The sequence below is a fragment of the Eubalaena glacialis genome, chromosome 10 (assembly GCF_028564815.1).
Source record: "Eubalaena glacialis isolate mEubGla1 chromosome 10, mEubGla1.1.hap2.+ XY, whole genome shotgun sequence".
NCBI classification, from domain to species: domain Eukaryota; kingdom Metazoa; phylum Chordata; class Mammalia; order Artiodactyla; family Balaenidae; genus Eubalaena; species Eubalaena glacialis.
In genome coordinates, this window is record NC_083725.1 from 94,699,493 (window position 1) to 94,723,204 (window position 23,712).

The following is a 23,712-nucleotide window of genomic DNA, read 5'->3' on the forward strand; positions in this document are numbered from 1 at the left end:
CAGAATGTCACATAGTTGGAATCAGTATGTAGCTTTTTCAAATTGCCCTCTTTCACTTAGTAATTTGCATTTGAGGTTTCCCCATGTCTTTTAATGGCTTGAGAGCTTGTTTGTTTTTAGCGCTGAATAATATTCCATTGTCTGGATATACCACACTTTATTTATCTATTCACCTACTGTAAGACATCTTAGTTTCTTCCAAGTTTGGGCAATTATAAATAAAGCCTCTATAAACATCCATGTGGAGGTTTTTATATGTATATGTTTTCAACTCCATAGGGTGAATGCCAAGGGGGCACAATTGCTGGATCATATCGTAAGAGTATGTTTAGTTTTGTAAGAAACCTCCAAACTGTCTCTCAAAATGGCAAAAGCATTTCCCATTCCCACCAGCGCTGTATGAGACTTCCTGTTGCTCCACATCCTCACCAGCATTTGGTGATATTCTAGTGTTCAGGATTTTGGCCCTTCTAATAGATGTGCAGTGGTATTTCAATGTTGTTTTAATTTGCATTTCCCCTGATGACATATGATGGGAAGTATCTTTTCATATGCTTATTTGCCATCTGTATATCTTCTTTGGTCAGGAGTCTGTCAAGGTCTTTCGCCCATATTTAAATCAGGTTGCTTATTATTATTGAGTTCTTTGTGTATTTTGGACCACAGTCCTTTATCAGATGTGTCTTTTGCAAACATTTTCTCCCAGCCTGTGGCTTGTCTTCTCATTCTCTTGATACTGTCTTTCACAGAGCAGAAGTTTTTAATGAAGTTCATTAACAGTTGATTATTTCTTTCATAGACTATGCCTTTGGTGTATCTAAAAAGTCACTGCCATACCCAAAGTAAGCTATGTTTTCTCCTATGTTATCTATAGGAGTTTTATAGTTTCAACAACATACCATTTGTTGAAAAGACTATATTTGCTCCACTGTATTGTCTTTGTTCATTTGTCTAAGATCAGTTGACCATATCCAAGTGAGTCTATTTCTGGGTTCTCTATTCTGCTCCACCAATCTCTTTGTCTATTCTTTTGCCAATACTTTATACTAAGTCTTGAAGTCAGGTAGCATCAGTCCTCCAACTTTGTTCTTCAATATGGTGTTTCCTATTCTGTATCTTTTGCCTCTCCATATAAACTTTAGGATCAGCTTGTTAGTATCCAAAAAATAACCTGCTAGGATTTTATTTGGGATTGCATTGAATCTACAGATCAACTTGGGAAGAAATGACATAATGAAAATATTGAGTCTCCTATCCACGAATATGGAATATCTCTCCATTTATTTAGTTCTTCTTTGATTTGGTTCATCAGAGTCTTGAACTTTTCCTTATATAGATCTTATACACTTTTTGATTCATACCTCATTATTTTATTTTTGGGGATACTTAATGTAAATTGTATTGTTTTTAATTTCCAATTCCACTTGTTCATTGTTAGTATATAGGAGCTTATTTTATTTTGATATCAAGGTCACAAGGCTTTACTGAGGATGTGTAGGCTGAAGTGAGATTTGAAGGATAAATAGAAGTTAACTAGTGGCCTTTTGGATGAAGGGAACAAGGTGAGTACAGGAGAATAAATGAATGATAGAGTGAAGAGAGTAAGGGAATTTATAGAGTGATGTGACTAGAGAGCTAAGTAGAGGAAACAAAATGCATGTCCTTAAAAGTTTTGTTTTCATACTATATGATCAGACATCTATTTTGAAAGGATTGGGATGGCTCTTGAATGGAGAATGTACTGCAGGAGAACCAAAGATGAGAGCTAAATGCTCTAGAATGGATTAGGGAGTTACTGAAAAGTAAACTCCGTAAGTCTTGGTAAGAGACTGGCTATGGAGGAATGAAGCTTAAGAGAGGAATTGAGTATAGTGAGTTGGCTTAGGCAACTAATTCTACAAATGGTCCTATCATTTACCTAGATACAAAACACCAAAGGAAGTTCAGTCTGGGGCATTATGAGTTTGAGGTCCCACTAAGACTTTCAGAAAAAAGGTAAATATCTGAATTTATGATTCTCGAGATCAGAGAAGCAATCTGGACTATAAATATGTTAGTCATTGGTGTATAAATAGGAACTAAGGTCCTGGGAATGGATGGAGGTAAGAATATGGAATAAAAAAAGAGAAAATGGTCTTAAAAACTCCAAGATTTAATGGCAAAAAGGAAAACAAAGAGTCTTATTTTCATTTACACTTTTTAGCCATTGAATTTAGCCTCCTCCTTTCAAATACTGATCCCTTTCCTGTGCTCCAGATTCCATTCCTTCTACCTCATTCAGGTTCTTTTCCTCATCCATTGCCAAGAATGTTTTCCAGTAGCTTCATCTCTCTCTCTCTCTTTCCCTCTCTCTTCCTTCCCCTCTCCTTCTCCCTCCCTCTCCCACACAAGAAAACTCCTCCCTTAAACCTCTGTCATCTCCCTCTACCCCCTTCATAGCAAACCCTTCTAAAATGTAAAATGGTCTACTTTTATGGAATATTCAACTTCACTTCCCATTCAATTCTAAACAGAATTATTTGACTTTTCAGTTTGCTACTCCATCAAACCTGCCCTTAACAAAGCCAAAAATAAATCATTATTACTAAATCAAGTAAACACTTTCCAGGTCTTATTTTATTTTCTCCTCCTCTGCACAGCTTTCAAGTGTTCATGTTCCCCAAAGTTTATTCTTGGTTCTTTTTTCTTCTCATCCTAAAGTATACATTTCCTTGGTGAGCTTATCCATTCCCTTAAGGTAAACTCCCATCATGGGCTAATTAATTTCTAATTTATATGTTTCATCTAGAGATTCCTCTCTCACATAGCCTACTGTGTATTGGACATCTCCACTTGGATACTCCACAGGTATTTTACTCCAATTAAATACATTCAAAACATAAAAAAAGTGATCTCCCATTCCCTAAAACAACCAACCACACAACTATAAAGTTCTACTGTTTCTCCTTTATTCTTTATCCTCCACCACCCAGAAAGCTGCTCAATACAGAAACCTGTTAGTCATCTTTGATTCCTCCTGTCAACCTTCCTTGGTCATATCAATTCTACCCATTATAGTAATCTCTTGATTCATTCCATTCTCTTTATCCCAATCACACTTAGCCAATCCATTCTCTTGCAGGATACTTTTTAGCCAAACATAACAATCAAATATGATTATTATGTCATTTCTTTACCTGAAATTTTTCAATGATTTCCCATTATCCTTAAGGAAAAAAAATTCAACTTAAAAAAAATCAATTAGACTTTTATCTAATTTCTCTAGTCTCCTCTTCTCTTAGCACTATGCATAAATTATGAGAACTATTTGCACAGTAGCAATGAGAGTAGATTTACTGAAGGAGGGGAGGGAGCTTCCTTCTCAGGGTAAACTTACCCAGGATTCTCTATCTCAGTTCAAGTTATGTATTCTGTATTTGTCCTCCACAGCATTTAGAGTATACTTTATTATCCTATCCACCCACCTATCTCTCCCAACTGTGAACTCAAAGAGGGTAGAGACTAAGTATTCTTTCTCCTGTAACCTAGTACATAGCACACTCCATGAGATTTACTAGTGCTCAGTAAATAATTGTTATTAATCATTTAACACCACACCTAAACATATACCCTTTTAATTCTTCCCTTCCATAAAAACTTCATTTATTCCAATATTTATATTCTACTCTACATACTGGTAAATTCAAGTATTTGGGATTATTTGCTTTGAGAGCAAAGGTTTTGTCTTTGTAAAAAAAAAAAAAAAAAATAGGACAGATTAATTTATTCTATGATAATGTTATACCAAAGATATATCCTAATTTCAGGAATGCCTTGGTGCACACATATGTCATGCTTCCTGGATTACAGTTAAAGCTGAAAAACAATTTTTCACTTCTAGTAATAAGGTTTAGAAAACTAAAGGCTGAAGTAGGGTCTTCCCTGCTGGCGCAGTGGTTGAGAGTCCGCCTGCCGATGCAGGGGACACGGGTTCGAGCCCTGGTCTGGGAAGATCCCTCATGCCGCAGAGCAGCTGGGCCCGTGAGCCACAACTACTACTGAGCCTGCGCATCTGGAGCCCATGCTCCGCAACGAGAGGCCGCGACAGTGAGAGGCCCGCGCACCGCGATGAAGAGTGGCCCCCGCTCGCCGCAACGGGAGAAAGCCCTCGCACAGAAACGAAGACCCAAAAACACAGCCAAGAAAAAAAAAAAAAAGTCTGAAGTAAAGAGTAAAGAGTAGAAAACAAGGGAATACGTAGTAAAGAAACCTATAAAAATTCAATATTTGCAGTACTTCAAAGTTTTCAGAGCAGCAAAACTATCTGAGGAGTTTCCTATTTGATATTAGATTGCTTTGTCACTTTTTGTTTTGGTCTTCTTAGTATAATTATTTACTACAGGACAAAATTAACATATATTGTTCAATGTGTTCATTTTAACTGCTATGCTGTTTTCTATGTGTTAATCTTATCTCCCCCAAATGAGAACAGTTTTTACTTCTATAGGCCTAAAATGACAAGGTTAGCTCCAAGCAGACAGTAAACACTCAACAGCTATTTACTGAACAATTTAGATTACAGATTTATACTGGTGAGATTCTAAATGAAAGCATCTAAACTTTGATCAAGCTTTGCAGTTGATATATTGTTAAATAGCAAGGTGTCGTTTTAGTTTTTCTTTTCTAAACATTTTTCTTTAAAAAACAAACAAAAAACAAAAACCATCCCAAATGAAAAACTCTAGTCACTATTTAGCAATATAATCTCAGTTTATCAGATAGAATCAGCCAAAATGTCTTAACAGGTCACTGAGATTTAAAACAATTCAACGGCAAGAATTTCCATGAAGTCTGGATGTATTTTAAAAGTATCACAGATTACTGTCAAAACCAACAATAACTATTAGTGCAAGCATAATTTGAGAGTCTTTTTTAGTTTAGACACTTGTCAATCATGAATGCCTTTAAAAATCAGTTACTCCAGTCCCCTACCCCCGGCCAGCTCAAAATTTTGAAAACAAAATTTAAATCCAAGGACGCAGTTCTAAATTACATGTTTTTTTCAATTTTAATAGGAATTAAACTTCCTATTCTAATAAGCTCTTGATTCAGAGTTCATAAATCACTTGAAAAAGAAAGCAAGTACACATCTAACTCTTATCAGTTTTTCGGGGGAAAAAAATCCTGAAGGATTTTCTGTTATTTGCAGGTGCCTTAACAGCAAACGACAATTAAATGTGTGAACAAGGTTGTCAGAGTAACACTTATCATTCACACCACTTATGGAAAGGCGCTCTAAGACTTCCAGAAGCACTAATTAAAATTAACGAAAGCTACTCACGGGGACTTGTCAGAGGGGCACATTTTGTCATTTGCTGTTTGAAACGGGGGGAAACCAAATCGCCTCAAGGCTCAGGAGTTTTTACTCTAAAGTCTAAATCCAACCCACCTGTCACAGGCAGTGAGGAACCAAGCCCAGGGGCTCAACAAGCAAGTCGCTAAGGTAAGAGTTCCAATCCCTTCAATATTACACAACCATTCAGAAAAAGACCTGAAGAGGATGGCGGAGGGAATTTTCTCCCAAAAAATCAGAAAAGAAAGGGGTGGGATAGAGTATCCTCTTTAATACTAAGCGGAGAAAAGTGCAAGGTCCTACTGGTATTTGCTTGATATACCGCTCCACCAGCCTTTTCTTTAACTCAGCGTGAATGAGGGCACTCAAAACGAAAAAAATGTTGAATATTACCCACCTCTGGTCCCAAAGAACCCCGAAGGCTCTCACCCAGGACTCAGGAGGTCTCTTTCTCACCTGGGCGTTGAAGAAGTCCGTCGTCCTGACGTGGAATGCACTTTTCAGTAATACGCCTTGCCATTGGTTGACTCGGGAGGGAACTCTTAGTCCTATTGGCTTCGGGAGCCGAGGCGGAGGCAAGGAGGCGGGAGTTTGGGGCTGGCTCTGACAGACCCGAGGCTTGAGCTCCCAGAGTTCCTATTGGGTCAACGCGGGAAGCGCCAAGATGGCGGCAGCGGCGACCTGCGGCACCGGCAGCGGGAGTACTGGGTCTATGGTGGTGGCGGCTAGCAGGAACAACGTCACCAGCTTCCAGCGGAGGGGTCCTAGAGCCAGCGGTACCGACAGCGGCTGCTCTCGACTGGTGTCCATCGCGGGGACACGACCGTCGGTGCGGAATGGACAGCTGCTGGTATCAACCGGGCTCCCAGCCCTGGACCAGCTCCTAGGTCGGTTCAGAACGGAGATCTGGGCTCAACAGAGGGAAAACTAGGGAGGGAACCTGCCCGGGGGAGCCACCCTGACCCCACATCTCTCTCTGACCTCTCAGCCTTCGGACGTGGAGGATAGCCCGGTCTGATGGAGATGGAGGGGAGGAAGGGTTGCATGGAGACTTCTAAATGCTGTTAACTAAATCTGTTTTCGTGCTCCCACTTCCTACTCTGGTGCCCGCCAGCTTTTTTCTAGATTACGACAGGAAACCTACATGCTTTTACCCTGATATGCTTCCTAGTCAAGGGGAATCATTAATGTTTGGAGACGGTTTGGCATTGATCTAGTATCCCGTCCAGGTCTGTGAATGTACCCTTCTGCCAACCCCAGGTAGCTCACGGTTTGGACTAACAAAAGTTTGTATCAGTTGTGAGAGATGGGCTTCATTAGAAAATGCTGAAGAAAGTAACTTCCCCTCTTCACCACCAAGCTGCTTATCTCCTGGTTCTGAATCTTTAAACAAATTATATTGAGTTTAAGAGAATGTGTGTTAAAGGCTTATGTGGATCCAAAGTAGTTAAAGCCAGTCTTTGACCTTAGCAGTCATACCCAGCATCTGCGTTAAATATATGCATATTTGTTTTTGTTATTTTTTCTTCTATATATTTTGCTTCCCAGAGTTACATCTCAAACAATATGTTTAAAATTAATTCACATTTGACAAGAAAAGAAGTCCAGTTTTTAGGCTTTCCTGTATAATCTCTGGAATTTTTCATAAGAAGGCTACTAAAGAATATGCTTGGTTCATAACTTATGTTGAAAAGATTGAACAGATTAGATTGGTAGGACAAAGCTGCAGTGTTAAAAAGGCTTGTAAATTAGTTAATTCCTATCAGAATGCTACTTTACTAAAATTGGTCCATGTTTATATTTCATAACATTTTTATAGGGTGAGATGTGTCAGTTAAGCCTTGTACACTTTCATAAAATATTACAAATGCCATTGCTTGTTCTTGTACTTCCCTTGACATTTTCTCTGTGTAATTTTTTCCCCACAGGTAGGCTTTTCAGATAGGTTTAGTGCAATAGAAAACGACGAGGCCAATGAAAAAGAGTATGGCTTCTTGCCTCTGTTATCTCATGACCCTAACTGGATCCTGGTTATTTCTACATAAATCTAAGTATTTTCCCTTAATTGTTTCAAGACTGTTGCCTTCCTCAATTGCATGGTACTATAAACAGAAATGATTCAAAATATCTAATTAGCAAATATTTGTCTCACTTTCTTTCCCTTGTGAGCCTTACTTGGTGTCGTCCTATATTTAAACTTAAAGCTTGGAGGCTGTTCCTAGTCTTTAATTTTTTTTTTTTTTCCTTTTTGTAACTCAGTGGAGATATGTAACTTCATTCACTTGATCTTGAAATTCTCCAAACAAAAAGTTCACATTTTTAACATTATACTTTCAGTTCCTCATTAGAATAACAAAATGTGCCTAGCACAGTACCTGGCGCGTAGTAGATTCTAAATAAGTTCTTGGTTGAAGGAAAAATAATGTGTAGGAAAAAACCTGGACAAGAGTTATGAAACACATAGGATGGAATTATGTGTTTGAGTTCTAAAATCAGACTCAGAGATTAACTAACATGAACAGAGTCACAAAACTAGTGACAATCTGGGCTGATCTTTAAGCTCCACATTTAGTGCTCTGCACTATGCTGCAACTGTTTCAAATTTCTGAGAACTCTTTTCAAGTGTTTTTAACCATTTATTGAATCTAAGCCTAAAGATTTAACCATATAGTCTCTTAAAGCACCACCAGAAAGGTGACCCAAAGCACCTTCCTCATGTGTTTCTACAGTGATATAAACTTGAACTGTAATTTAAAATTTTTCCAGATTTGCTTGGGGATGGGGACTCTAATAATTTGACTCTAACAAGCTGATGCTAAAAATTAGTGTTCATTAAGATGATTGAAATAAGTATCAGTTTTTGGATATTTTGAAATATGTTTTGCATGTATACAGTTAATTCTCAAATTGCACAGAAGTTGAAGACATTGTTATAATAGGAGTTACTACATTTGGAATAATAAACTGTCCAGAAGTATTTCAGTTGTTGTTAACTTCTTAAGGCATTTTTGTATTTTGATTTTCTATTTTGTGTGGCCCTATGGAGCAAACCCTATACATTTGTTTTTCATTAAACCATTATTTGAATGTGAAACATTTGGCTGCTAATGTGTACACACAAAAGTAAAAGCAATTCAGATTATATTGTTGTTCTAAAATGTTATTTGACTCAGATTGTGACAAGTCTAATATAAACATATTGTGACAAAATGTAATGATAGTAGGATTTTATGATATTAGAATGATGAAACTATACTGTGATATTGTGATTCTTGCCTATATATATTCTGTGGTTACTGCATAACAAGTAAATATTGTATTGTCACTGACATACACTGCAGTGATATTTTACTACTGCCACTGTGACATTAGTGTAATTTTAAGTGCAGATGCAAAACATATTTGAAAGGCATAATATAGGCTAATTGAATATTAGTTATTTGATGATATGCTAATATTTCCATTGCTTATTCCAAAGTGTTTTATAAATTTGAGAATTCCCTATTACTGCCTCTTTTACATGATCTAATTGTATTAAATATTTTTGTTCTGACAGCTTATTTTATTGTTAGATATCGATATACCTTTCCCAAGTTGGCTAATTTTTTAAGTTCTGCGATTTCCTAACCCAGTTTCTCAATCCTGCCTTTCCAGGACACTTATGTTGTTATTTGAGGACACTATATGTAAATATTTCATTTTTCTTCTTCCAGGAATTTCCAAAGAGAGATTATACAGTAGGTAAAGGATTCTGGCAGAATTTCACTTTTTCTAGGATATATAGTCCATTTTAGGACCATGTTAACCCCCAGTCTCATCCTTCAAAAAGATATTCGAAGGAACGATGACTTCTCAGGTTTAACTGGCTTAACTCTGTGCTGTTCAGAACTTTTTAAATTTTGACAGTCAAGTGAATGGAAATAGGGATTAAGGGTAAATAATAGTCCAGGAAGAGGACTCTGAAGAAGCTTGAGGGTAGCTGCCATTTTCAACACTGCTGTGAAAAAATAAATACTGGTGGTTGTAGTTCCTTTGCTCCACTATATCTTAATCTGGAGTGTGGGATGATATGCATTGATCTTGGATTATATATTTAACATAATCCTGGTTATGACATTTTAACAATTGATAGCTGTACATTTAAAGTAACCGTAGCTTATTCCGTTGTATTGCTATGTAAAATTGTTTTGTGTAATTTAATCTACAGAACCATTCTCATTGCTGATGGCTTGTCTTTTTTGATTCCCATATTTGCCCAGCCAATAGTTGTGATAATCAAGAGTTGTTAGGATGTTTCATACCTCCTAGAGAGAGAAGAAAAAGTAGACCTGTTAATGACATAACTGCAATTTAATTTGAAGTGTGGCATTAGTTAAGTAGTTAAGGATATTGCCATGAACCGAGAATATGAACTGGTTTTTTACGTTGCATTTTCCCTAAAATGCCTTTCTATAATTTTAAGCAAAACCATTTAGAGAGAGCACTGGAAAGGACTGGTATAAATCACTTATCTTTCCTGACTTTTATTTCTTTTCCCTTTTACTTCCTCTAACTTTGAAAAATGAGTTGCCCTTGTTGTAAAATAAGATACCACTTCTGGACCTTAATATTCTAATATATTAATTTGACCTCATTTACCCTAAATTTATAGCTTAATTAAAGATTTTTTTGGGGAAGTGTGTGGGATTGAATTTTCTCCCTCTAATATATCACTTTCTAACTTCACATGAATTTTTGTTTTAATTCTTTCCTTCATATTTAAAAAAAAAAAGAAAGATATTGGCACTTAAAACCTTAAATTTTCTCATGTTTTTACACTATCAGATTTTTTTCTAGTTTTAAGACAAAATGCTGTCATTTTTTTAAAATGTGAAAGCTTGATGAAATTAATACTTTAAGATATCAGACTTACAAAGTATCTTCAAGCTTTAAAACTCATGTAGTCTTACAAGTTGATAAAATATTCTACCCATATTTTTTAGTAAGCTGGAGAATAACTTAAATATACTTCTTAAAAAGGTCTAGAAGTAAAACCAACAGTTTATTTGCTTAGTGACTTAGAATATTGATGATTTCTCTAAGATACGATTAAAGAGGAGGCCATAAACAAGACCATTTTACTCCTTTGTATGTTTCATTACAGAAATAAGACGAGTGCTTACTTAACCCATTACTTACATGTCAGACATTTTAGTGGACTATTAGGAACTATTTTATTTCTATTTTAATTGGGAACTATTAGTGTGAAATCTGTGTTGCTTTTGAAGTTCCTAATGGATTACTGAATTTAAAGATGTATTAAAACTAACTTTTGTTGAACATGCCATGTCAAGACATCTTGTCATGGTTGGTTGTTGAAGCTTTTCAATTTTTGGTAGGGAGCATGACTACAAACTTATTCATATTTACTCTAGTTTAAAATATAACTAGAACCTCAGTATATCAAGTGAGTTATTTCAAAATACGTTATACAGAAGTATTTTGGGGAAATGTGGGGTCTTGTCACACACTAAAATGAAGTTTGGAAGACTAAAGGAACTTTGCTGCTATGTGTGTGTATGTACATGTCAAATAATTTTACCTCATATACATAGAATAAAAACTTGATTTACAAATAATTAATAAGGTGGCTTCTTATTTCCCATGACCAACCTTCCAAATGACCAACGTTTACTAGGGCCAATTCAAATTTGAGTCTAGTGAATTTACATTATATAGCCCATTAGAAAAAAAGAAAGTTGCCTTTTGGTAAGAGAAGTCCTGATAGAATATTAATTTGGCTGATAAAAATCATTAAACTGTCTTCATATTATCTTGTTTTAAGTAATGTTCAAATTTTCCAAACATCAGGATTTTAATATATGTGAAATTTTAAAAATTCGAGAGGTGGTTCCTGAATTATCAGGAACAGTGGATTGTACTGACTCATTCTTACAGAAAACTACCTTAGCCTAGTCTGATTTACTGTTAAGGTGATCACCATTTATCTAATGATACAGTTTTAGTGTATCATTTAGTTTCTAGTCAGAAAATAATTGCCAGACTCGTAAGGGTAGCTCTTACTGTACCTCCTTGGGCAAGTCACCTGAGCAAGGTATCACTTCATTTGATAGGGAAACTATTTATCTGTTCTCATTATTTCACTGTGAATATAATTCACAAAATACTTCTCTAACTATTCGACTTGGAGGCCTTATATAAATTCCTAATTTGAGGAGACATAAATGTAGACCCAAAGAAGTTTAGATAAGAAATCTAAATCCTTCCTATAAAAATTAAGTTATAGAAAGAAAGACAGCTAACTTTTTTATAGTACTTGCTGTAGACTAGACACTGCAGTATCTGTTATGTGCTTGTATTATTTCATCTCAAATACACAAAATGATGATTACGTAGTTAAATGTTTATTTTTGCATGTAAGGGAAAATAGTGAAGTAAGGAGTTGGAAAGTGTGATTTAAAGTGTTTAAAATGGATTAAAAAGTTAGTAGTGGTCTATATGTAGCACAAACTATAAAATTAAATATTTAGTCTAATCTTGTCCCAAAGAAAATTTGCTCTGATCCTTAGTGGTTATTATCATCACACGTATTTCAGTTTATGTTAATCTTTTAGTTTGACCAACATTTGGAGTTATCCTGTGTAGTCTGGTGTGGCTTTAAATGCTAAAATGAAGGAACTTATCTCAATGTGAAATTAAAATACTTATATGATTCTATAAAAAATCCACTTAAAAATATATAAATGTATTGGTTTCATTTTTTTAAAAATTGTTTTCTAACAATTTGGAATGTTTTGTTTATAAAGTCCGCAAATGTTGGATTGTATTCTGTGTGCATGCATGTTACCAAATTTCAAATTCTTTGAAACATAACAGTTATTTACGCTTATTTGCAAGGCAAAAAATAAGCACTATCAAATGAATTTTTCATACTAAGTTTTTCTATGTAGTGTTCGCCACTACAAACTTTTTTGGGGAAAAGTTCTTTATTGTTATTCTAGATGTTTCACCGTTTTGTGCAAACAAACAAAACCCTAGTAATATTGTCTTCAACTGTCCAACAATTTTTAGTTTCTTTTTAAATTAATTATACTTTAAGTACATTTCATTCTTTGTGTACACATTCTTAAATTTTTAAGTGAATTTGTTAGCGTTTGCAACATTAATTATACATAGTAATACTTTTACAAGTGGTTTTACAAACAAAATATCAGGAGTCAAATGGTTGAATGTCTTTATCTTTCTGATGTTCTAGTTTCCTAAAACTTGATTTTAAATTGATTTTTAATAAACTTTGAGTTATATGTTTATGATCATATTACCTTAATTCAGATATTTAAAATAACATTTTCTAGTAAAATTGAAAATGTGTTTTGTGATTGTGGTGATTGTGCCTTTTTTGTTTGAAATGACAAAAATATTTAGAGTATGTCCTGACTTTGTGTATATTATTAATAATGGAAAAAGAATTCGTTTTAATTATCAGGGTTTTTTTCCCAAGGCTTATTCAATTTGAGAATAAATATTAAAGTGGAATTTCTATTATAATAACCTTTCTTTTCTATGTTGTACTTCTGTTGTAGTTAAGTTACTGTGCACATTTAGGTCTCAGCTATTGAGCTAATTTATTAACAAGTGCTAAATATAACATTTATGGAATGCTTAACCGGTTATGTTGAATGCTGCATGGTCCTAACACAGGAGAAAGGAGGCTAGTACAGTATATTATGAAAGTAATTGTAATGTGTAGTGTATAATTACATATAATATGTAATTATTTCATAATAGCACCTTAAGCAAAGTATTGCAAAGGTAATTTAAATGTTTTTAACTGCAATTTTAAAGTTATTGAAGTACGTGTCCTTGATAATGCCTAACTTTTATGCTAAAGATAATGTGAAAAGGTAGATTAATTTTCTTCTTGGTTTTGTTTTATTTCCAGGTGGAGGTTTGGCCGTTGGAACAGTTCTTCTAATTGGTTAGTATATCATACATACTTTGCTCTTTCCAATCACAGTTTTCTGTTGTGCATAATGATTTTATGGGTTTGCCTATTCTGAAATTAAGTATTTAACACTCTACAAGAGTTAAGGTAAATTATACAAGAGTTAAGGTAAATTAAAGAGGAATTGCCGTAAGTTCTAATTTAAATTAAAATGTTGATCTGAACTTGAAATGAATTAGGAAAATATATATATGAAAATGTAGCTCTTATAATTTAAAAATGTTCACAGTGCTTCACCCTCCATTTGTTTTAAAAAAACTAAAATTAATGCCAATAGATTTTTTGGAGAATCTCAGTATTTAGAGTGGGATTATTACAGTGATTCATTTGATAAGTTGATGTACACATAAGCCCATTGTATGTATCACAGATTTTTATCATAATTGTCTTCTAATTGAAAGAAAAGTGACAAACTGATAAATCACATTTTTGTTCATCTTTAAAGCTTCATTGGTTCTTACTTAAATACACATACATAGCCCTACTTAGCTTTTTTTTAAGTTTAGATCATAGAATCTTGGAATTGAAATAAACCTTGGCAGTTATATAATCAAAGCTCCCATTTGGCCACAAATCACTTTTCCATAATCCTTGACAGATATCAAACACCATTTGAGTACAGATTATCTAGTTTAAAGGGCCCACTACTTTACAAAGCAATGCTTTGTTATTGAAAATGTATGATTTATTAGAAAGTTCTGTATATTAATGTTTAATTTGTATGCCTGTAACAAGTTTGTTGTTCCTAGTTTTGTCCTCTGATACTCTTTCACATGACACTCTTAAAATATTTGAAAATAACTATTTAATCACCTCAAATCTTCTCCAAACTAAATAGACATAGTTTCTTAAACTGGTTTCACACTCCTCACTCTCCTGGTTGTTCTCGTGTCGCACCTTTTGGTCTGACATTGTCTCTTTAACTGTGCCCAGAACTGAATACAATACTCCAAATTTAGTGTGACCTATGCTTAAATTCTAGAAATGGTCATGTCAGTTGCATTTTTTAAATTTATCTTTTAGTAAGTAAAGAATGATTGAAGGAATTTTGGGAAAAAATAATTCACAGTTTTGATATAAGTATATAAATACAGAAAATATAAAAGGACATGTAGAAAAATTGCGCTGTCCTTTCAGTTCCTCACTCCCCATACCCAGGGACAGTATTGTCCTGGGTTTCCCACCCAAATATTTCAACATAACTAATATACATGGGAGCATTCAGCACCTTGCTTTTTCCACTTAATACATGTTAGTGATCAGTCCATGTGCATTCATATAGATATACCTCATTCTTCTCGACAACTGAATAGGATTTTATTGTATGGTTATGCCACAATTTACTTAAATCATTCTCTACTGATAAGTTTAACTCATTATTTTCTGTTACTAACAATCCTATTGTACAAGTCTTATATGTAAGGTCTGCATACACATATAAGTATATAGTATTTATAGAATAAATTCCAAGGTATAGGCTTACTTGATAGAAGCATGTTAAATTGTATTAGATATTACATTGCTCTGCCAAGAGGTTATGTTACCTTATACTTCAATCACCTGTTATAAGAATATTAGGTTACCCTTACCCTTAATAACAATGTGCATTATCAAACATTTTAACCTTTACCAGTCCAAATAGGTGAAAAGTGAAGAATGGCGTTTCATGATTTGAACCTGGGACTTTTCTCTTTGATGAACAGAAATCTGGAGATTATTATAATGGTTTAAAAAATATCCAGCTAAATTTTTATTCTTTTCTCCAGGGGAAGTATGTGTGAATGATACTAAGAATCCAATGACGACTGATAATTCATTCAAAAAATGTTCGTTGAGCACCCAGGTGCATGCTAGATATTGGGGTTACAAATATAAATGAGTTACTCTCTTCCCTTAAGGAGGAGACATAAGTAAAGTAAATAATTACAACATAAGTTAATACCATAATAGATGTGTTTATTATTACTACACTTTATTGTTGATTGTAGCCGTACAAGGGACCGCTATTGACTTCTGTATATCCATCTTATAACCAGCAACTTTTGAATTGTTTGTAGATTCACTTGAATTTTCTAAGTAGGCAATCATCTTCTGCAAACATTGAAAATGTTATTTCATAACAGATTTTGGTGTTTTAAAAGTGAGTGCTTCCATAACAAATATAAAATAAAAATATGGGAGTGGCTTTAGAACCAGGCAGTGGGCAAGGGCTGGAAGGATTTTGAGGAACACATTAGAAAAAGCCTAAATCACTGTAAACGGATCGTTAGTAGAACTCTGTACTTTGAGGACACTGCCAATGAGGATGAAAAGGAAGAAGGTCCATGTTACTGAAAGCTGGAGGAAGAGGATCCTTGTTACATAGTGACAGAAAGCTTAACGTTGATGTCGGCAGTTATGCGGAAACAACACATGTCTAATGAACTTGGTGATCTAGCTAAGGAGATATTTTGACAATATATAATAAGGAAAAATCAAATAAGAATAACTAAAGCACAGTGACAGATTAAAAAAAAAAGGGTCTGCCTTTGATGAAATATCAATTCACCAAGTATTAAACTAGGTATTCAGTAACTATTTGTTGAATTAATAATTGCATAAAATAATATAACAAGTATAAAGCAAAGGCCTTGCCTTTATAGTCTGGTCTTTCCATAAAGCTAATATTTTTAATCGTCTCATTATTATTTATGCCCTACTATCAACTTCTTCTAAGTGTATAAGATTTTAAAAAATATGTATAACTTAAGTAAACTTAGTTTTATTATCTGTTAGCTTGTTTTCTCTAGGAAATCGTAAAACAAAATTTGGAAGCATTTTTACATTTCTTTGAAAGATTAGATTTGCAGAAGGAATCTTATCTACTAGGTTTTCTACCTTTCTCCATTTCCTGGTCAATACAGCTTGTACAACAGATGAATTCTGCCTTAAGAAATGGATGAATAGTTCGAAATACAAACCAAATATGGAGATTTAAGGTCAGTGGTTAGGAGCTTAGGCCATTACTATACTGCTCATCAAAGATTTTTTTATTCCACAAGTGAGAGAAAATTAAAGCCTGAAGATGATTTGCATTAATAACTTTTCACTATAGACTGTGAACATTTTTACCATTCTCTCATTTACCAAGGCAACTCTGTGTCTCAGTGTGTACATGCACATGAGTGTGGGTAACAGAGTAGTGGATTTACGGTTTCAGAAGCAATGTAACTATGGAAACTGGAGACAGTGAGCACTGCCAGAAAACCCATGGTAGGTCTACTTTAGACCTTCGGAATGCAACAAAATAAATGAATATGAATACTTAAAATGCCCTTCTCTGAGGACTAGATTGAAGAACTAAGGGGCTCCTACATTTACTTTGAAAATCAAAGATAGAGTTTTCTTAAAACATGTTTCATCCTTCAGTACTGGAATAGGTTTTGAGATGTTTTATATTTAAATCGCTTTCTGACAGTCTGGTACACGGGTAAATATGGAACACCTGAAAAGTATCAAAAGTGAAAGGATGGCATAAATATTTAAAGTTCACACAGCTTCTTTTTACATAAAGGATCTTGGTCTATATGTGAAGCTATCGAGCATCAAAAAGATTTAATAGAAGTCAGTAATTGAAATACAAGTTATGTGACATTTATGAAAGCATTATTTTTAATTTAATCTCTTAGGTTAATTATATAATTTTAGATCTAGAAGTAGGAGAAAAATAATATGCTTTTAAACAATTAATTACAACCAGCTATAAGTGTACTTCTGTATTAGTTACCTATTGCTGTGTGACAATATTAACATAAACTTAATAGCTTAAAAAGAACACACATTTATCATCTCACAATTTCTGTGGGTCAGGAGTCCAGGCACAGCTTAGCTGGGTCCTCTGCAAGCGGACAGTCAAGGTGTCAGTCAGGGCTGGGTTCTCACTGAAGGTTTGGCAGAAGAAGGAAGGATCTGCTTCCAAGCTCACACGGTGGTTGACAGCATTCAGTTTCTTGCTGTCAGCCAGAGGCACTCTCTCACAACCGGCATCTTATTTCTTCAAGACCAGTAAGGAAGAATGTCTCTCAACAAGACAGATGTTACAGTTTTATGTAACAGAAATGATGTCCCATCACCTTTGCCATATACTTTGGGATAAAGGCAAGTCACAGGTTCCACCCATATTCAAAGAGAAGAGATTACACAAAGACATATACCAGGAAACAGGATCATGGGGATCACCTTAGAATGTCATACTTTTCATAGATTTAATTTGTTATTATTTCATATAATAGCAAAAGCCAAGCACTCCCAATATATCTCTCAAAGGATAGTATAATATTTTCTCATCAGTTGTCTTCGAACTTCTTGAATTTGCTGAGCTATGTTTTCCTTTTACAACATGTAATAAATTCTAAGCATTTTCCTTATGGTACACGACTTGGCAAACTACAACCTGCTGGCTGGCGATTTATCTATAAAGATATTGGAATACAACCATGCTCTATTTATTTGCACATTGTTTATGGCTTCTTTTGTGCTACAAGAGCATAGTTAAGTAGTTTCAACAGAGACTGTATGGTCCACAAGCCCGAAATATTTACTCTGACTCTTTTAAGAAAAAGCTTGCCAATTGCTGTTTTATATTATTATATTTTGTATGCTCCTTAATTTATTTTATAGTAGTAAAACTTGTTGGAAGACTGAAATAAGACATACTGATATCAGTACAGTTCTTTAGAAAAAAACCACGTGACCTTTTGTCCTGAGACATTTAAGTGCCTACTATGTGTTTAACACTGTTAGGCAGCATGAATCTTGGTTTTTGCCCTTGATGAACTTAAACAGGATGTCGGTTGCATGTGGAATAACTCTGAACAATACATATATAATGTGCAGATGTTTGTGCAGGTGCAAGAGGTATGGAAAAGGCTTAAATTGAATCAAAATATGGGCAGAAGTTGAGGGGAGATGAAGGGAGAAAAGTATTCATGTGTAAACTGTATAAACACATGCATAAGAGAGACTACCAGCAGGGTATGCTCCTGTAATAAAGAGGCGAGAGCCCTTCTAAAGGAGAGAGTATTAATTTAGGACTAGTCAAAGGGAAAGTTTAGCCTACTTTCCCTGAGTCTTTTGTCTCAACTACCTACTTGTAGAATTCAAATTGTGAAACTTCAGAACCCATAAAGCAGCTCCTCAAACTGCAGTGTGCAGGGATGAGACTTTTTACCCTTTATCCACCAGAAGACACCTGGGAGTTTCTGTTTGTTTACCTTTATAGCCAGTCAGATCCATCGTGTTTCACCTCCTAGTTACCTTTGGTCATTGTCCAAGAATTAAGTTGTTCCAATGATCTTACCTCCTCTGTTTCTTTTATCTCCATAATACTCTGTATTTTTTTCTCTGTAGACTCAATTTCCTAGTATTCCTATCGTTTCTAAACCTTTCCAGTTTGCCTTTTATAACACCTATTTCATATAAAACATACTCTAATATCTTTAAAACTTATTAGTCTATTAAAATATTTAACATTTAGTGAGGATTTACTGTGTGCTGGGCATCACGCTAAACCCTTGATGTATATTTTATCATTTAATTTCACAACAATCAGATGAGATGTCTATATTTTACAGAAGATGAAACTGAAATTTTGAGAGAAGCCAAGTAACTTGCCCAGGGTCACACACCTAGTAGCTGAGATTCGCAATCAAGTTTCTCTAACAGTAAATCATCATTTTATACTAAAACCTGATAACTCATCTTAAAAATTCTTTCTGGAGTGAGATTTATATCTTGGGCTATTCCTCCTTCTCTTCCATCTCATTGCTGCCTATACTGACGTCCTAGTTATTTCCGTCATTTATTAGAGACTATCATGACCTTCAACCTCAAGAAGGCATTGAACGTTGGCCAACAATCTTTTGTATAACTCTAATCACCTCCTTTTCATTCTCAGTAACCTCAGTGGCCTTTTAAACCCTCTGGTCCTCAAACATCAGACAATACCACTTTCTCCCTCATTTTCTGGAATGACTTATTTCACACAGAAGTAAGAGTCTCATCATAAACAACTTCCCACCATCAAACCTCAAAACATAGCTCTATCCACAAATGGAAAGATGTGTTATACCTTCTCCTGTTTGAGAATCATCCTTTCACCTGTACTTTATTTTTGTTTCTTGAATTTTATTTTATTTATTTTTTTATACAGCGGGTTCTTATTAGTTATCTATTTTATACATATTAGTGTATATATGTCAATCCCAATCTCCCAATTCAATTAGCTCTAGTAGTTTTCTGGTGGCATCTTTAGGATTCTCTATGTATAGTATCATGTCATCTGCAAACAGTGACACTTTTGCTTCTTCTTTTCCAATTTGTATTCTTTTTATTTCTTTTTCTTCTCTGATTGCCGTGGCTAGGACTTCCAAACCTATGTTGACTAATAGTGGTGAGAGTGGACATCCTTGTCTTGTTCCTGATCTTAGAGGAAATGCTTTGAGTTTTTCACCATTGAGAATGATGTTTGCTGTGGGTTTGTCGTATATGGCCTTTATTATGTTGAGGTAGGTTCCCTCTATGCCCACTTTCTGGAGAGTTTTTTATCATAAATCGATGTTGAATTTTGTCAAAAGCTATTTCTGCATCTATTGAGATGATCATATGGTTTTTATTCTTCAATTTGTTAATATGGTGTATCACATTGATTGATTTGCATATGTTGAAGAATCCTTGTATCCCTGGGATAAATCCCACTTGATCATGGTGTATGATCCTTTTAATGTGTTGTTGGATTCTGTTTGCTAGTATTCTGTTGAGGATTTTTGCATCTATATTCATCAGTGATATTGGTCTGTAATTTTCTTTTTTTGTAGTATCTTTGTCTGGTTTTGGTATCAGGGTGATGGTGGCCCCATAGAATGAGTTTGGGAGTGTTCCTTCCTCTGCAATTTTTTGGAAGAGTTTGAGAAGGATGGGTGTTAGCTCTTCTCTAAATGTTTGATAGAATTCACCTGTGAAGCCATCTGGTCCTGGACTTTTGTTTGTTGGAAGATTTTTAATCACAGTTTCAATCTCATTACTTGTGATTGGTCTGTTCATATTTTCTATTTCTTCATGGTTCAGTCTTGGAAGGTTATACCTTTCTAAGAATTTGTCCATTTCTTCCAGGTTGTCCATTTTATTGGCATAGAGTTGCTTGTAGTAGTCTCTTAGGATGCTTTGTATTTCTGCAGTGTCCATTGTAACTTCTCCTTTTTCATTTCTAATTTTATTAATTTGAGTCCTATCCCTCTTTTTCTTGATGAGTCTGGCTAAAGGTTTATCAATTTTGTTTATCTTCTCAAAGAACGAGCTTTTAGTTTTATTGATCTTTGCTATTGTTTTCTTTGTTCCTATTTCATTTATTTCTGCTCTGATCCTTATGATTTCTTTCCTTCTACTAACTTTGGGTTTTTTTCTTCTTTCTCTAGTTCCTTTAGGTGTAAGGTTAGATTATTTGAGATTTTTCTTGTTTCTTGAGGTAGGCTTGTATATCTATAAACTTCCCTCTTAGAACTGCTTTTGCTGGATCCCATAGGTTTTGGATCATTGTGTTTTCATTGTAATTTGTCTCTAGGTATATTTTGATTTCCTCAGTGATCTCTTGGTTATTTAGTAACGTATTTTTTAACCTCCATGTGTTTGTGTTTTTTATGTTTTTTTCCCTGTAATTGATTTCTAATCTCATAGCATTGTGGTCAGAAAAGATGCTTGATATGATTTCAATTTTCTTAAATTTACTGAGGCTTGATTTGTGACTCAAAATGTGATCTATCCTGGAGAATGTTCCGTGTGCACTTGAAGAGAAAGTGTAATCTGCTGTTTTTGGATGGAATGTCCTACAGATATCAATTAAATCTATCTGGTCTATTGTGTCATTTAAAGCTTGTGTTTCCTTATTAATATTCTGTTTGGATGATCTGTCCATTGGTGTAAGTGAGGTGTTAAAGTCCCCCACTATTATTGTGTTACTGACGATTTCCTCTTTTAGAGCTGTTAGCAGTTGTCTTATGCATTGAGGTGCTCCTATGTTGGGTGCATATATATTTATAATTGTTATATCTTCTTCTTGGGTTGATCCCTTGATCATTATGTAGTGTCCTTCCTTGTCTCTTGTAACATTCTTTATTTTAAAGTCTATTTAATCTGATATGAGTATTGCTACTCCAGCTTTCTTTTGATTTCCATTTGCATGGAATATCTTTTTCCATCCCCTCACTTTCAGTCTGTGTGTGTCCTTAGGTCTGAAGTGGGTCTCTTGTAGACAGCATATATATGGGTCTTGTTTTTGTATCCATTCAGTGAGCCTGTGTCTTTTGGTTGGAGCATTTAATCCATTCACATTTAAGGTAATTATTGATATGTATGTTCCTATTACCATTTTCTTAATTGTTATGGGTTTGTTTTTGTAGGTCCTTTTCTTCTCTGTGTTTCCCACTTAGAGAAGTTCCTTTAGCATTTGTTGTAGAGCTGGTTTGGCGGTGCTGAATTCTCTTAGCTTTTGCTTGTCTGTAAAGCTTTTGATTTCTCTGTCTGAGAAATCTGAATGAGATCCTTGCCAGGTAGCATAATCTTGTTTGAAGGTTCTTCCCTTTCATCACTTTAAGTATATCATGCCACTCCCTTCTGGCTTGTAGAGTTTCTGCTGAGAAATCAGCTGTTGACCTCATGGGAGTTCCCTTGTATGTTATTTGTCGTTTTTCCCTTGTTGCTTTCAATAATTCTTGTCTTTAATTTTTGTCAATTTGATTACTATGCATCTCGGCATGTTTCTCCTTGGGTTTATCCTGCTTGGGATTCTCTGTGGCTTCCTGGACTTGGGTGGCTATTTCCTTTCCCGTGTTAGGGAAGTTTTTGACTATAATCTCTTCAAATATTTTCTCGGGTCCTTTCTCTCTCTCTTCTCCTTCTGGGACCCCTATAATGCGAATATTGTTGCCTTTAATGTTGTCCCAGAGATCTCTTAGGCTGTCTTCATTTCTTTTCATTCTTTATTCTTTATTCTGTTCCGTGGCAGTGAATTCCACCATTCTGTCTTCCAGGTCTCTTATCCGTTCTTCTGCCTCAGTTATTCTGCTATTGATTCCTTCTAGTGTATTTTTCATTTCAGTTATTGTATTGTTCATCTCTTTCTGTTTGTTCTTTAATTCTTCTGGGTGTTTGGTCTTTAATTCTTCTAGGTCTTTGTTAAACATTTTTTGCATCTTCTCAATCTTTGCCTCCATTCTTTTTCCGAGGTCCTGGATCATCTTCACTATCATTATTCTGAATTCTTTTTCTGAGAGGTTTCCTATCTCCACTTCATTTAGTTGTTTTTCTGGGGTTTTATCTTTTTCCTTCATCTGGTGCAAAGTCCTCTGCCTTTTCATTTTGTCTGTCTTTCTGTGAATGGGTTTTCCTTGCACAGGCTACAGAACTGTAGTTCTTCTTGCTTCTGCTGTCTGCCCTCTGGTGGATGAGGCTATCTAAGAGGCCTGTGCAAGCTTACTGATGGCGGGGGACTGGTAGTGGGTAGAGCTGGGTGTTGCTCTGGTGGGCAGAGCTCAGTAAAACTGTAATCCACTTGTCTGCTGATGGGTGGGCTGGATTCCCTCCCTGTTGGTTGTTTGGCCTGAGGCGACCCAACACTGGAGCCTACCTGGCTCTTTGGTGGGGCTAATGACGGACTCTGGGAAGGCTCACACCAAAGAGTACTTCCCAGAACTTCTGCTGCCAGTATCCTTGTACCCATGGTGAGCCACAGCCACACCCCGCCTCTGCAGGAGACCCTCCAACACTAGCAGGTAGGGCTGGTTCAGTCTCCTATGGGGTCACAGCTCCTTCCCCTAGGTCCCGGTGCACACATTAGTTTGTGTGTGCCCTCCAAGAGTGGAGGCTCTGTTTCCCCCAGTCCTGTCGAAGTCCTGCAATCAAATCCTGGTAGCCTTCAAAGTCTGATTCTCTAGGAATTCCTCCTCCCGTTGCCGGACCCCCAGGTTGGGAAGCCTGACGTGGGGCTCAGAACCTTCACTCCAGTGGGTGGACTTCTGTGGTATAAGTGTTCTCCAGTTTGTGAGTCACCCACCCAGCAGTTATGGGATTTGATTTTATTGTGATTGCGCTCCTCCTACCATCTCATTGTGGTTTCTCCTTTGTCTTTGGATGTGGAGTATCTTTTTTGGTGAGTTCCAGTGTCTTCCTGTCAGTGATTGTTCAGCAGTTAGCTGTGATTCCAGTGCTCTCACAAGAGGGAGCGAGCGCGCATCCCTGTACTCCACCATCTTGAACCAAATCCCTCACCTGTACTTTAGATCTTTTCTCCTTCTACCTTTCCAAGTACCTGGCAATAGCAATTTTCTTTTCTCTTCTTATCATT

General features: G+C 35.5%; 2 protein-coding genes across 7 annotated transcripts in view; one reads left to right on the forward strand and one right to left on the reverse strand.

Annotated features, from left to right (window-relative positions):
• Positions 1 to 5,848, reverse strand: part of IMMP1L (inner mitochondrial membrane peptidase subunit 1) — a 73,246-nt gene extending 67,398 nt beyond the window's left edge. For 2 of the 6 annotated variants that reach the window (XR_009702226.1, XR_009702225.1), the window contains exon 1: positions 5,730 to 5,834. The gene's annotated coding sequence lies outside the window, so the exon portion shown is untranslated. Of the gene's footprint in view, positions 1 to 5,729 lie in introns of all 6 variants that reach the window. The other 4 variants (XM_061201536.1, XM_061201537.1, XM_061201534.1 and 1 more) reach the window with 3 other exon arrangements.
• Positions 5,849 to 5,979: 131 nt separating this feature from the next.
• The window catches only part of ELP4 (elongator acetyltransferase complex subunit 4), a 238,990-nt gene continuing 221,257 nt past the window's right edge, over positions 5,980 to 23,712 (forward strand). Inside the window, exons 1-2 of the mRNA XM_061203206.1 lie at positions 5,980 to 6,219; positions 13,275 to 13,310. Of these exons, the coding sequence (XP_061059189.1) occupies positions 5,997 to 6,219; positions 13,275 to 13,310 (259 nt within the window). The 5' untranslated portion in view covers positions 5,980 to 5,996. The remainder of the gene's footprint in view (positions 6,220 to 13,274; positions 13,311 to 23,712) is intronic.